This window comes from Myxocyprinus asiaticus, chromosome 12 (genome assembly GCF_019703515.2).
Source record: "Myxocyprinus asiaticus isolate MX2 ecotype Aquarium Trade chromosome 12, UBuf_Myxa_2, whole genome shotgun sequence".
Taxonomy (NCBI): Eukaryota; Metazoa; Chordata; class Actinopteri; order Cypriniformes; family Catostomidae; genus Myxocyprinus; species Myxocyprinus asiaticus.
In genome coordinates, this window is record NC_059355.1 from 37,406,510 (window position 1) to 37,422,041 (window position 15,532).

The 15,532-nt window shown below is 38.6% G+C and overlaps 1 protein-coding gene across 1 annotated transcript; it reads right to left on the reverse strand.

Annotated features, from left to right (window-relative positions):
• Positions 1 to 1,596: 1,596 nt before the first annotated feature.
• LOC127449289 (myosin heavy chain, fast skeletal muscle-like) lies at positions 1,597 to 15,004 on the reverse strand. The gene is made up of 39 exons (XM_051712622.1): positions 14,801 to 15,004; positions 14,556 to 14,699; positions 14,257 to 14,413; positions 14,025 to 14,052; positions 13,326 to 13,437; positions 11,358 to 11,450; positions 11,202 to 11,265; positions 11,014 to 11,112; positions 10,783 to 10,886; positions 9,976 to 10,114; positions 9,739 to 9,857; positions 9,441 to 9,590; positions 9,196 to 9,366; positions 8,795 to 9,101; positions 8,476 to 8,549; positions 8,286 to 8,373; positions 8,015 to 8,132; positions 7,577 to 7,700; positions 7,362 to 7,498; positions 6,992 to 7,247; positions 6,670 to 6,912; positions 6,412 to 6,588; positions 6,133 to 6,278; positions 5,937 to 6,027; positions 5,460 to 5,849; positions 5,230 to 5,356; positions 4,979 to 5,097; positions 4,699 to 4,895; positions 4,434 to 4,617; positions 4,166 to 4,331; positions 3,923 to 4,047; positions 3,524 to 3,832; positions 3,241 to 3,444; positions 2,985 to 3,110; positions 2,638 to 2,808; positions 2,414 to 2,518; positions 2,235 to 2,330; positions 1,887 to 2,018; positions 1,597 to 1,714 (listed from the first exon to the last, which is right to left on the reverse strand). Exons 1-39 carry the CDS (start codon positions 15,002 to 15,004, stop codon positions 1,694 to 1,696), a joined length of 5,817 nt encoding a protein of 1,938 aa, XP_051568582.1. The 3' UTR covers positions 1,597 to 1,693.
• Positions 15,005 to 15,532: the final 528 nt, after the last annotated feature.

Below are 15,532 nucleotides of genomic sequence, written 5' to 3' on the forward strand. Positions count from 1 at the left end.
ACAAACTGATATTATTTGAGTTATAAATTTGAGTTATAATGGAAGGAATACTACAAAAAACGGGCTGAACTGACTGACCAGTGTGAGCGGCTGTTTCCTACCAGCTGAGATCATAGACATTAGACAGCTCATATAGCAAATAAATTCCTTAAAGAGTCTTTAATGTATAAGAATATATCCACAGGAATAAAATAATGTAATTACTTTTAGTGAGAATCTGACAATTGTAAATGGTTCCAGCCATTTGCCAAAGTGGCTGGTCACAAGACTGGCCACTAGCTGGCTGCTTCCTGCCAGTACGGACTGGCAGGTCTTGTGAGCTGCCACTGTCATCTCCCCATCTGCCAGTGGTTGGTGGCAGGTCACACGATCCGCCAGTGGCGCCTCCTGCCAGCCAGTGAGAGATTGAACCCCTACAGAGAAAAGTTTACTAAGAAGAGTTTAGGTCTACTGATGTGCTTGATGCCAAAAACTGTTGAGGGACAGATGATAATAGCGTCGAACAGCACAGGTCAAGGTAATCATATAGCAAAAAAATGCATCCCCTTCCTAACATTGTATGGACCAAAAGAGCTGAGAAATAATTTAAAAAGTCTTCATTTGAGTTCAGCAGATGAAAGAAAGTCAGACACATCTGGGATATCATGAGTGAGTAAATGATGAAAGAAGTTTCATTTTTGGGTGAACTAATCCTTTAACCCAGTCGCCGATAAGGCGAGAGTCAAAATGGTAGGTTGAGCTCATGGATCAGGTTGTTTGGTGAATGCGACATACTCTGGCCTCCATTGATGTTTGAGGGGAGTAGGTACTGCATTTAGTACCAAAACCCTTTAAAAAATCAAGAGTTCATGGCAAATTTGCTGCCAACTTTCTGCAAATTCTCTACTGATCATATTAATATGCAAATGAGCTTTGTGGCATACTCGCTGCAAATTGTCCATTGTTGCCAAAGGTTTGCTGCAGGTTCACCACTACCGGTGAAGAGCTGTAAACATCTGGCAAACATTTGCGGCAAATCACAAGCTCATTTGCATGTGAAAATAATGAGTGGCATATTTTCTGCAAGTTTGGGAGAACTCTAGCTTTTAGACTTTTTTTTTTAAGTAACCTTGGTTTTATGTATGTGTGTGTTTATTTGCACATTTTGCACCTCTTACGAAGTAAACAACATCTTAGGAATGCCATTCCTGCTTCCTGGTGTGATCACTCCTTGTGACTGCTTTGGTCCCTATCACAAGCACATTTCATTGGAATTCTTTGTTAGTTGGCTCATTCACACTATCCTAACAAACAGGGTTCAAAACCATGGCTAAGGGGCTTAACAAAACCAAAAAAATAATTAAATGTGGGCATTTGTTGGGACAGTTTATTTAGAACTTTTGATGTTTGTTCTGAAAAAAAAATCCTTATTTTGGGGGAATTTTTCAAAAAATATTTGCATATTAATAATTATGTTAGCAAAATAAAATAAAAATCCTGACATTTGAATGGCTACTTGTATTTCATAACGGGTATTTTATAACTGAAATTAATGAACACACATTGCAGCAAGTTTTAATAGAACAGATACACAAAGATACACCAGATCATACGTTTGTTTGCTTTTTATTAGTTACTAGACAAATCTATTTGGCATTTTTATAAGAATCTCATATTATATGAGTTCTTGTTTCTGTCCACTCTTTCTCATTGTTCATTCTTCAGCCTCTTTACCCTGTAAACAAATACAAATTTAAATTAAGCATTAAATAATCAAGCACATAGGCTAATGTAGTTTATTAAGTAGGCCCTTTCATTTTGTGGACTTTATATACAATGCTTATGTGCAAATAATGTGACTGTATACATATCACTTTATTTACAAGCTGTATGTGCATGATAATTACCTTTCCAAATTCACGGCTTTTAGTTCTCAGCTTGTTGACCTGGGACTCGGCGATGTCAGCTCTCTCCTGAGCCTCCTCTAGCTCATGCTGCACCTTCCTGTACCTGGACAGGTGAGTGTTGGCCTGTTCTTCCTGTCAATGGAATAACACATGGTAAAGGTTCATAATATCTAAAGTAGTCCTGCTCTGTTTCAAACAAAATGTCGTACCATAACCAATTTAGACTGACATGTTTGAATCATTTCTAATTTAATGTATATGTACAGTAAAGGATATTTCTTCTGTCAGTGTTGGAAGCAAGAATCTGTATCCCACAGGCTATGAAACTTAAACTCTAAAATCACTCACAGCCTCTTCATTCTGTCTCTTGTAGGCCTTGACTTTCAGCTGAAGTTTGTCTACAAGGTCTTGCAGTCTGACAATATTCTTCTTATCTTCTTCAGTCTGTGTCAGAATAAATATTAGAAAGTGTCTCAATTTGACCATTTTCTATCCCTAAGTATACAGTATGTGTTAGATTAATTTACCTGATAAGTGAGTTCTTTGACTCTTCTTTCGTATTTGCGAACACCTTTCACAGCATCAGCACCACGTCTCTGTTCTGCTTCAACTTCACTCTCCAGCTCACGAACCTGAAACACAGGAAATATTAACTGACTTTATGCCTGATCTTATAGTACTTGAGTTGAAATAAATTAATTCAGACTCCTGTATGTGGTGTGTAGCACAGCACATATTTAAAGACACATACCCTGGCCTCTAGTTTCTGGAGCTGCTTCTTTCCCCCTTTCATGGCCAGACTCTCAGCCTCATCCAGACGGTGCTGCAGGTCTTTGACTGTAATCTCTAAGTTTTTCTTCATCCTCTCAAGATGAGAACTTGTGTCTTGTTCTTTCTTGAGCTCCTCTGCCATCATGGCAGCCTGGAATAATTTGTATTCATTTTTAGTTTTAGTTTTAGTTTTTTTGCTCAAAAAAGTTCATATTACGACTGCAGCTTCAACAATATCAAAATATGTGCAACTTATTTAGTCTTAACCTGCAAATAATGTTGCAATTAGAACTCAGTTGATTAGCATGAATTCAGTTTTTAACTTGCATCAGTAATTGCTTTTTTGGCCTTCTCCTCAGCATTTCGTGCTTCCTGGACTATATCCTCCATCTCGCCTTGAATCTGAACAAGATCTGCTTCAAGCTTCTTTTTGGTGTTGATAAGACTGGTATTCTGAAGAAACAGAAATGGATGGATATTTTATTTTAAAGTTATAAACATATGTTGTTTAATAACTAGGTTTATGAGTTAAAATGTTTAAAAAAGTTTCAAATAATGCTTTATAAAAAATCATTCCTCTTACTTGGGAGTGTAAGAGTGTCACTCGTTCACTCGCATCCACCAGTTCTTGCTCAGCCACTTTGCGGCCTCTCTCTGTTTGCTCCAGAGCAGCTCTCAGCTCCTCAATCTCAGCCAGCATCAGGTTGTTCCTGCGTTCCACCACGGCAACCTGTTCTTTCATGTCCTCCTGACTCCGTAAAGCCTCATCAAGATGCAGTTGAGCATCCTGAAGCAATTAAGAAGCAATTAGATCTAGCAATTAATCAGATGGAGCTACAGTGCTACACCTCTGTAACAGACCAAACCTTAAGCTGTCCCTGGATGTTCCTGAGCTGTTTCTGAGCTTCAGCAGCCTGGCGATTTGCATGGCTCAGTTGAACTTCCATCTCGTTGAGGTCTCCTTCCATCTTCTTCTTGATTCTCAAAGCATCATTTCTGCTTCTGACTTCAGCATCCAGAGTGCTCTGCATGGATTCAATCACTCTCTGGCTGTTTCGCTTGATCTGTTCAATCTCCTCATCCTTCTCAGCCAATTTCCGGTCTATCTCTCCCTTCACTTGATTCAGCTCAAGCTGGACACGAAGAATCTTGGATTCTTCATGCTCCAGGGTCGCCTAAAAAATTAGGACTTCAAGGATTATGTTTGCTGGAACAATGAAGATAATTGCCATTTTAAAATGTGTGTGAACTAAAAGTTAGCTTACCTCAGCTTCTTCAAGAGCAGTCTGGATTTCAGATTTTTCAGACTCAGCTGTTTTCTTCCCTTTTTCCAGCTCATGAATAGTCTTTCCAGTCTCACCAAGCTGCTCAGTTAAATCTGAAATCTCCTCTGTATACATGAAAGGACACGAGTATGTTAAAAATGTTCTTCAAACAATTTTATAGAAAAAGTCTAACTAGGAAAAGAACAGGTAACTGATAATTCTGCAGTGAAATACTGTACATACGCTGAAGGTTTTTGTTTTCCCTCTTCAGAGTCTCCAGCTGGTCCAAAGTCTCCTCATAAGAATTTTTCATTTTGAAAAGTTCAGTGCTAAGAGAGCGAACCTCTTTCTGGGCTCCTTCGAGTTCTGCCTGGTTTTCCTCATACTTCTGCTTCCATTCTGCCAAGACCTTTACAACATCAAAATCAAAGTTTAAACTGGAGGAACTGATTCCATCAAATCATATTGCAAATTACATGCGGTACGGTGCATAAAAATTGGTTTACTTTACTTTATCAAAGTTTCTTTGCTTCTTGTCAAGGTTGGCAGCCAGTGCATTAGCTCTCTCCACATCAATCATAAGATCCTCAACTTCACCTTGCAGTCTCTGCTTGGTCTTCTCCAAAGAGCCACATTTAGCATTCACAGCCTCAATGGACTCCTCTGCTTCCTGCAGACGCTGAGCAAGCTTTTTCCTAAGAGCAATGAGAAAATGATAGTCACTGATGCTACTTCATTTCTTGTTGCTAGAACATTAAATTGTTGATTTAATTTACTTTGCTTCCTCAAGTTCTTCAGTACGCTGAATGGCATCAGTCTCGTATTTGGTTCTCCACTGAGCTACCTCACTGTTGGCTTTAGACATGCCACGCTGGAGCTCAGCTTTGGCCTCCTGTTCCTCCTCAAACTGCTCTCTGAGCAGATCACAATCATGGCGGGAAGACTGAACAGCATGTGCCAGAGCATTTTTGGCCTTTTAAACAAAGAATGTTCTAGAGTTATTCAATTAAACTTTGTTATGTTCAGTTCCTAAATTCATACTGACAAACATGTTACCTTGACTTCCTCCTCAATTTGCCTCTTCAGCTCTTCAATCTGCTGAGTGTAAGCCTGTTTGCTTCGAGTAAGCTGAGAAACTAAAGCCTCTTTTTCCTCTAGCTGACGTCCCATTTCACCTAAAATGGATGATAGTCAATAATTGCAGGTTTTTCAGTGGTGCTATATTTTATAGATGTTTGTAGCCATTGTCACTCCCATTGCACATGGACATGTAATTTAATGATCTCTTGTGTAACCAAATGATTTACCATTTTCAGTCTGGAGTCTTGCTTTTTGGGCACCAAGATCATTCACCTGGCGTAGATGTTCATCATTCTTCGTCTTTAACTCACTCACCTGATCCTCCAGTGTACGACACATCTTTTCAAGATTTCCCTGCCAAACACAGAAAAATATTTCATTTTTTGATGGAGTTTTTTTTACACCAATTCAATACTGTGTAATGTTTCGTAAATAATAAATGTCATCAATTACTTGCCTTTGATTTGGCAACAGACTCCATACTGCTGGACAGGTCATCAATCTCCATTTTAAGCTCACTCTTTTCTTTTTCTAGCTTCTGTTTTACACGCTGGAGGTTATCAATCTGCTCTCCCAGCTCTGCCACACTGTCAGCCTGTTTCTTGCGAAGAGTTGCAGCTGTTGCTTCATGCTGCAAGGTGGACTCCTCAAGATCACGGCGTAGTTTCTGAAACTCTGCCTCACGTTTCTTGTTCATCTCAATCTGGGCAGCGGTGGCACCACCTGCTTCTTCAAGCCTCTCGCTTATCTCCTCCAGTTCCCTGGAGAGATCAGACCTCTGCTTTTCAACCTTTGCACGGGCAGCACGTTCTGCCTCAATTTCCTCCTCCAGCTCTTCAATTCGAGCCTGTGGTAGCATAAGAAACAGTTACAGTTATTTAAAAGGAGCAGCAACAAGGAGCAACAACAAAATCACAACAGCACTTTGAGTGACCTGAAGTTCTTTAATCTTCTTCTGAAGCTGAGCACCAAGAGATTGCTCATCCTCGACCTTGCTCAGAAGTTGACTGGTCTCAAAATCCTTCCTGTTTTGAAAATACAAAGGTTTTATTAAGATTAATTTTTATTCTTTATTATTTTGAAAGAGAATGGTAGGTAGTGCATCATAACATTATTTACTGGTCCCTCACTTCTTCAGCCTTTCTTCTAGTTGTTGCTTGTCATTCTCCAGGTCCATTATGGATTCCTGAGCTAGTTTGAGGTCACCCTCAAGCTTTCTCTTGGCTCTCTCCAGGTCCATGCGGAGTTTCTTCTCCTGCTCCAGAGAGCCCTCCAGCTGTTACATAATTTTTAAAGGAATGCAAGGATATTAGAGAGCATTTTTTATTCTAAATACTATTTTCATGGTTGATTTTCTGCAGGAAATCTGCTAGATAGATCAGTACTAATGTGTTGCTGTTCAAACTCACATCATCTACTTGCTGCTCAAGCTTTGCTTTGGCTTTAGTTAGAGTATTGACTTTGTCTTCTTCTGCCTGGAGATCATCAAGAGTCTGTTGATGTGCCTCTTGGAGGGCTTTCTTCTCCTTAGTCAGCTTGGCAATGACCTCATCTTGAGATGCCATTTCCTCAGTAAGGTTTTTAACCTAGGAGACAGGTATGTTAGAATAACTGAAACCTTTACTAAAATATCAAGATTAACACTACCTTATTCTCGAGTTATTAACCTTGTTCTCGGTGGCATGCTTCTCCTTCTCCACTTTAGCTAAGGTGAGCTCTAAATCATCAATGTCTTTCTTCAGCTCAGAGCACTCATCCTCTAGTTTTCTTTTCTTCGCTGTCAGTTCGGCATTGATTTCCTCTTCATCCTCCAGTCTCTCAGTTGTCTCTTTAAGTTTAGCCTCGAGCTGGATCTTACTTTTGATAAGACCCTCACACCTTTCCTCAGCATCAGAAAGATTCTCACATTCCTACAATGAAATCATATATATGATAAGGTCTACTTACCACACACAGTAATAGTTATGGGATGAAGTTGCAAAAACTCACAGATGCCACTTGTAACTGCAGGTCATTTTTCTCCTGTAGCAGAGAAACCATTTTCTCCTCGAGCTCCTTCTTCTTGGCAAGTGCCTTTGCCAGATCCCCCTTCATTTTTTCAAAGTTCTCCTTCATGGCTGCCATTTCCTTCTCAGTCTCTGCGCTCTTCAACAGAGGCTTGATCTTAAAATACAGCTTCATCCATGGCCAGTGTTTCACATTCATGAATGAGCGGATGTTGTATTGGATGGTATAGATGGACTCTCTATTTTTAAAATAAATAGAAAAGGTCAGAACAAGTGTTGAAGAAGTAGAGCAAAGGAATCCATAAAACAATTCAAGCAGGGCTGGATGATGACATTATCTTTAAACATAATACCTTCTCTCCATCATTTTGACAAACTCTCTCCTCATAAGAAAGCCCCTGCACAGTGCCTGAGTCATGGTCACAAGAATTACAAGTTTTTCATCTCGCATCTCCTCAAGAAGACCCAAAAGTCCAGCTTTGAAAAACACCTGAAATTTGGTTTTGACATTGTTAATGGCAGCTGTATTTGTCAAAAGTCATAAATTTGATCTTGTGTCATTCCTAACCTTGGTGTGTCCAAACTTGTACTGGGTGTGATCCACATCAATTGAGCTAAGGAGCTTCTCTGAGGCCTTCTTATTGTCAATGAACTGACCATCAGGGATGACACTAGCATTCAGTACCTTGTATCTGCAAGAGAAGACATTCAAAAATAGTTTTCTTTTATATATTTAATTAATGCAGTAATTTTAGCCTACAACTGTTTCAAACCCATTTTGGGTACAAAGATGATTGTTCAGCTTGTATCAAAGCTACTAAAAGTTATTGAACCTGAAGATTTTAAACTCTAATATAAGTTCTATGAGATGGATGATAGTTCAAAATGAAGAAACTAAGACAGCAGAAGACTCATGGGGCACATATTTTTATTTGCTAAACTAGTTAGACTATATTGAAATATTAATTAATACACAATGAACTGATACATAATTTCCGTTAATGACCTCTGTTTAAAGTCACCATAGAGGATTCTGCTTGGGAAACCCTTTCTGCAGATTCTGATTCCCTCCAGTACACCATTACAGCGCAACTGGTGGATGACCAGAAAGTTCTCCATAAGACCTAAAAAACAGTCAATGCAAACTAAATGATTATACAGCACTTAGACAAGTTGCTTATGTTTATTTTGAACATTGGACCACTCCTCTTAAATATCACATGGTTGTTCGCTGGATGGTGCTTTGAGTCTTATTTTATAATGAAAAAATAATTGACCTGGAGTCTTTGACTCATTTGGAATCAAGCAACGCACAAAATGAGGATGAGTGCTTCTCAGATTAGTCATCAGCTTGCCCAAGTTCTCCTGTTGGTTTAAGAATAAACAAAGGAGCCATCAGCTAGTACACCCTTGTTTTGTATAAAATATTAAAAATATAAAGAGTAAAATGGAACCATAGAATTATACCCTGAACAAAGCAGACACAGTCTGGAAGGAGCCACCCTTCTTTTTCCCACCCTTTTTGCCACCTCCAGCATCAGCTGTTGGTAAATCATAAAAAATAATGTAACCTCTGGTAAACAGTACCATCTACAGAAATCAGAAATCTAATAGAAATGTAACCTAAGATTTCAATCAGAAATGTGTAATCTATAGCGGCTACATGAGAGCATACAGGTGAGCCAGCTGTTTGATGTTCAGTCTCAAGAAAGTAACTGCTTAAAAAGACGTTAAATTATAGACCTTCATATATGAACAGATGGTTGCACAATTCAGAAATAATTACCGTCAACAGATGCATGAGAAGCATATAGGTGAGCCATCAGTTTGACTGAAGACTTCTGGTACAACTGAACTGCAGAGTCATTTAGAGGGTCCTTGTTCTTATCCAGCCAACCTGTGATGTTGTAATCCACAGTTCCAGCATAGTGCACCAAGGAAAAGTGGGCCTCAGCCTTGCCTTTGGTAGGTTTGGGTTTCTGGAAAGCTGCAGTTTTACCAAGATGCTGATCATGCAGCTTGTTCTTGAAGGTAGTGTCTGTTGCCTTAGGGAACATACACTCCTCCTCAAGGATGGAGAAAATGCCCATTGGCTACAAGAAAGAGCACATTTACTTCTTAGATATGATGAGGAATCAAAGTACAGCAGTTATGTTAAAATGAATAACACAGGGAGAGATTTGTTACCTTCTCAATGAGTTCAATGCAGGCAGCCAAGTCCATACCAAAGTCAATGAACTCCCACTCAATGCCCTCTTTCTTGTATTCCTCTTGTTCCAGCACAAACATGTGGTGGTTGAAAAACTGTTGCAGTTTCTCATTGGTGAAATTAATGCACAGCTGCTCCAGGCTGTTGTACTACAGAGAACATGAAAACATTCAGTCCATACTGTATACTCAAATGCATACGCAGTATCATCTCCTATACTTACATCGAAGATTTCAAACCCAGCAATGTCAAGCACTCCAATGAAGAACTGTCTTGGCTGTTTGGTGTCCAACATCTCATTGATTCGGACAACCATCCACAAGAACATCTTCTCATAGACTGACTTGGACAGTGCCATAACTGCATTATACACCTAGTTTATAAAAAATTATCATTATATGCCGTTAACAACAGCCTACTACCAATACAATTGAAAATACAGTACCATTTAATTTTTTTCAAAGCATATTCACAAACAAGTTCTAATATTTACTGGTGCATCACATGTAAGGTCTGCATACCTGAGGAACAGTTTGACCCTTGGTCACAAATTCATTCCCGACCTTCACTCTGGGGTAACACAAAGCTTTCAGCATGTCAGCAGAGTTTAGTCCAAAGAGGTAAGCAATTTTATCAGCCACTGGAAAAAATATTTAAAATAAATGACTTAAGTTATCTATATTGTAACCATGTATCCATATTTCTTGCTGAGCCATCTTGAACTATTTTAGCTAAGCTTGAATTTAAGTTACACAAACCCTCAGTTCCATCAGGCTCTGCCTGCTCCTCCCTCTGCTTCTGCTTGAACTTCATGTTTCCATGATGCATCACAGCTCCTGTCAGCTTGTAGATGCTTATTTTTTCCTCAGCACTGAAGCCCAAGATGTCAATGGCTGTCTACAAGTCAAAAACAATCGTCTCTAGTCATAGACAATATACACTCACCGACCACTTTATTAAGTACACCTGTAAACCTACTTATTCATGCAATAATCTAATCAACCAATCATGTGGCAGTAGTGCAATGCATAACATCTTGCAGATACGGGTCAGGAGCTTCAGTTAATGTTCACATTAACCATCAGAATGGGGAAAAAATTTGATCTCAGTGATTTCGACCGTGGCATGATTGTTGGTGCCAGATGGGCTGGTTTGAGTATTTCTGCAACTGCTGTTCTCCTGGGATTTTCATGCATAACAGTCTCTAAAGTTTACTCAGTATGATGCCAGAAACTAAAAACATCCAGTGATCGACAGTTCTGTGGATGGAAATGCCTTGTTGATGAGAGAGGTCAACAGAAAATGGCCAGACTGGTTTGAGCTGACAGAAAGGGTCTGGTAACTCAGATAACTACTTTGTACAAGTGTAGTGAGCAGAATAGCATCTCGGAATGAACATATGACATAATTATAAATTGATCAGTTAGGCCAAAAGGACTACATGTCAGATATATTTATGATATATGGGACTTAACATTTAAGTCTTTGTAGACAATGATGCATCCCGGCTTTTTTGTAAATTAATAGGCAAAATGATAATGCTTAAGCATTTGATTTCCACTTACATCAGTTGCAATGAACTCTTCCACATCATTGATGCTATTGACTGTGATTTCACCATGACTGATCATGGGATAGTCATATGGGTTGGTGGTGATCAATAGAGCCTCTGTAGGAAGAAAATATTTAATCAAGTTTAATTCACTAATGCAACATCCAGTGTATTTGACACATGTTTAAATAATGTAGTTCACCAGTATATCATACATTTCTATGTTACTAAAATATTTTTATACCTAGCAGTTCTGGCTTATGGCCAGTGCAGAGCTGGTAGAAGATGTGGTAGCTCCTCTCAGCAGACAGCTGGAAAGTTACCCTGGACTTTTCCAGTAGATCTATGGAACAATCACATGGTTATCATAAGGATTAAAAAAAAAAAAAGTCTATATCAATCAGTTGACATCTGAAAGAAAGAAGGACTCACAAGTTTCAATATCAGCTGAGGCCAACTTTCCAGTGGACGCAAAATGGATTCGTATGAATTTACCCTACAGGGTTTGACCAGAGATTTATTAGATAATTATTTGACATTACAGAATCAGATCACAAAGTGAAACATGGCAGTTGGCTCAGTACTCACAAAGCGAGAGGAGTTATCATTCCTCACAGTCTTTGCATTTCCATAGGCTTCCAGCAAGGGGTTGGCTGCAATGATTTGATCTTCCAGGGAACCCTAATGTGTAGAGAATATGTTTTAATGTAACAGTCATGTAAGACCTCTACTGCCCGCTTGACAAGAATGTTTATGTGAATGCCAGTGACGTGCACAGAACTTAGCAGGGACAGGGGCAGAAGAATAAAAAAGATCACATTATTTTTTTTATTTATTTATTTTTTTTTTTTTGAATGAGTAGAAATAAATACTTCTTTGCTTTTTGAATATTTAACCATTTTTTTTGTATATATATATATATATATATATATATATATATATATATATATATATATATATATATATATACTGTACCTGTAGTATATAATTTTTTTCAATTTTTCCTTTATTATAAATAATAGCCTATTCTGTTATGTTTCAAAAACCATGGTATAAAACTTGTTTATTTATTCATTCAGACATGTTTTGTGATAACCCCATGTTTTTGACGTGTCATAGTAGAACCATGATATTTTTTAAAGTAAGTGGAGTACCTTGGAGTACCATGAAAGTATCATGAAATATGAACATGATCAATCATTCAGTTCCATAGCATTACCCTAATAACGGCACAGTATAAGTTTTTTATTTATTATAATTATTTAATTTTTTTGTAATAGGGCTCTTATGTTTTTCTTGTCTCATCACTCATTTCACTTTCTCTCATTGTCTCATCCACAAATATATGGGACCTTAACCCAATAATATGGCAGAACCATGGTACAATGAAGGTCAGGATAGTGTACCATGGTTTTGAATGGTTATCATGGAAGCCTACATGTCCAAAAAATGGTAATGGTACACGACCGCTCCCATTATAAATCCCCCCCCCCCCCCCAATTTGGAATGCCCAATTCCCAATGCACTCTAAGTCCTCGTGGTGGCGTAGTGACTCAATCCGGGTGGTGGAGGATGAATCTCAGTTGCCTCCGTGTCTGAGACCGTCAACCCACGCAACTTATCACATGGCTTGTTGAGCGCGTTACCGCAGAGACATAGCTCATGTGGAGGCTTCACGCCATCCACCGCAGCATCCACGCCCAACTCACCACGCGCCCCACCGAGAGGGAACCACATTATAGCGACCACGAGGAGGTTACCACATGTGACTCTACCCTCCCTGGCAAACGGGCCAATTTGGTTGCTTAGGAGACCTGGCTGGAGTGCTCCCATTATAATGAATAAATCTGTCTACACAAGGGGTACGCGATGTCGGAAATGCTGTAGCAATCGAGTATTATTCTTGGAGTGGACTTGCTGCGGGAGGGGATGCAACTCAAAAGCTCATTCAAAACAAAAGTGAGAAAAATATCTTTTCTCGAAGGGCCCTTCCACAAGAATGTTAGCGAAGGGTACACTCATACAGTAATGCCATGTTTCCTTCAGAGTACCCACTTCAAGGGCTCTGCACCATAGAGTGAGTATAGGGCATAGTGAGAATCACTTGCTATTGGAATCTGCCCCCCGATCTGCTGTAGCACGTGCGCTCAAAGGCACCTCTGCTTAATTTTCTTTAATACACACGTCATTTACAAAGAAATCTCATAATAACACACTATTACTGTTATTGTGAGATTATTACAAGATTTTGTTTTATTTACCTATTTTGATTTAATTATTAAAATTTCTCCCTTTTTCTGGATGACCAAAAGTGCACCTTTAGGTTTGTGAACGAAAGGGGGTTGTGTCCCTGCTGCCTCCGTTCTGTGCACATCACAGGTGTATGTCTTACAAAACATAAATGAAACTGACTCCCTGACTATATTAATAAAGCTGTCAATTCAATCAATTTCATTAAACACATATTTAATTAATTTACATTTAAACCATTATTGACAAACAAAGCATTTAAAAAAACTTTAATATCATATATTGTCAAAATTAAATGGCAAATACCTGCATTTTTCCTGGAATGTGCTCCGTCTTCTTCTGTCCAGAGACAGCGATTGTCGCAAAGTATTGGATGACACGTTTGGTGTTTACAGTCTTTCCTGCACCAGATTCTCCACTGAAAATATATTAGCCTATATAATAATAATATAATATAATATGCATCAGACTTCAGTGGCGCCTGCAGCTGTACGGCCATATGCACTGTGCATACCATGAGCGCTCTGACTTACATAAGAAATATTTACTCTCAGAATATTTCACCAATAATGAAATGTGTCCCGTATTTGTGTTGGCTGTTTAAAAGAACTAGCAATGCCCAATTTGTGAAATGAATAATTCTTTTGAGTCGGATCTTTTCAGTGAATTGGCCAAACAGGCTTGCAAAATGGTCTAAATCGATTCGTGATTCAGTAGGCTACAATTCGCTCAGAGCGCTCTCTCACCGAATCATTTGGAGCGGTTTCTCACACAGTAAAACCGTGTCAGGGTATTTATGAATACAGCGCTGGATACAGTGTATCGTGTACAGTGTATTCAGAATATCGTTCGGGCCGGGTAGGGTCGGGCCACACGGTCTCAGTTTCGGGTCGGGTTCGGGTTTCATTTTAAGGCCCATGCAGACCTCTAGGCAGATTTCTGTGCCTACCCTCAGATTAAATCCTGCAGGCGCCCATGCCAGACTTGAACGAGAAAAATACTTACGTAATCAGGATAGACTGATTCTCACGATCTACAAGAAAGTACAAAGAAGTTCATTATATCTACAATAGTGCAGTAAAACTGTGGCTCATAAATCATTTAGAGGGTCTTTTGACAGTCTTACTTTGACTTAAACTTCATTCAAAATCTTTAAAATATATATATATATATATATATATATATTTTAAAGATATATAATAAATTTATTTATTTATTTATATATAATAAATCATACCAGTGAGCATGAACTGATATGCATTGTCAGAAATTGAAAAGATGTGAGGTGGGGCTTCAATCCTTTTCTTGCCCCTGTAGGCTGTCACAACCACACTATCGTACACTGGGAGCCACTTGTAGGGGTTCACAGTGACACAGAAGAGCCCAGAGTAGGTCTGAAAGAGAGCAATGTTCTTTACATTACTCTTGAGTGGCAAAACTTCATGAGTCGTAAAGACATTTAATTGATTTTTTTTTTTTTTTAATAAAACAGTATAACGTGTTTGACATGGGTTAATATTAAAATTGTTCACTTACGTAGATCATCCATGCTGCATAACGCTCTTTGAGGTTGTACAGCACAGCAGGTTCATTGAGGTGGGTCATCATGGCCATGTCCTCAATCTTATCAAACTTGGGGGGATTCATCGGGTAAATTTCATTCTCCTTCACTGTAATGGTCTGGAGAGAAAGTAATAAAAAATAAAAAAAAGCAATTCTGATGTCAAATTTACATGGCAAATTTATTGACAAATTTACTTGACAAATTATTTTGTACCCACTTTGCCACACAGAGTTTCCACCGTGGCTTTGCCACCTTCCCGACTCTTGAGAAAACCCTTGAGGTACATTTCCTTGGGTTCGGTCACAAAGTATGCAGTTTTGGCATCAAATGGCGTATTTTGTGCCTCCAGCCTCTCCTTCTCTGGCTTGCGGAGGTAAATGGCAGCGGGGCCAAAACACTCCATTTCAGGGTCCCCACTCATGGTGGCACTCTTCCAGAAAAACACTCAATAAATTTTATTGACTAACAACTTTATATTTCGGTAATGGTGGTTGAGAATTACAAAACATTTTTTGTTATAAAATAGAATGTGCTTCAATTAGGCATTAATTTTTACAAGCTGCATGAGGAATGTCAGTTTAAAATTGTTTAGTATTTAATTTTATTTTGTCAAAGATGCACCCATTTTTACCTTTGTCTTACACCGACTCTTGGGAACTGGTCTTGATGTTCTGATTTACCACCTCTGTATACTGTTAACAAAAACAAGGCATTCATTTTCAGCTGAAACTTTATAACTAACCCAAAAAATAAAATTAAGCACGTAAGGTAAAAGTAATACCTTAAAGTTATAAAAGTAATACCTTAAAGCATAGTTTTCTCTAAGATGCACAATATTATAATAGGAAATTAAAAAAGACTACAGAGAGTACAGCAGAAAAATGGAAAAGAGAAATGTGCATGGAGAAAGTCTGCTTTGTAGGTTGAAGTTGAGAAACTCACCTTAGCT

Excerpts from the sequence above, each read along its gene's own strand:
- LOC127449289 (XM_051712622.1), bottom strand. The coding sequence starts at position 15,004 with ATGAGTGGGGACCCTGAAATGGAGTGTTTTGGCCCCGCTGCCATTTAC. Across the intron at positions 8,550-8,794 it reads TTCTCATGCATCTGTTGACG|CTGATGCTGGAGGTGGCAAA; the intron begins GTAATTATTTCT and ends ATTTACCAACAG. Across the intron at positions 3,833-3,922 it reads CTGCTCTTGAAGAAGCTGAG|GCGACCCTGGAGCATGAAGA; the intron begins GTAAGCTAACTT and ends CTAATTTTTTAG.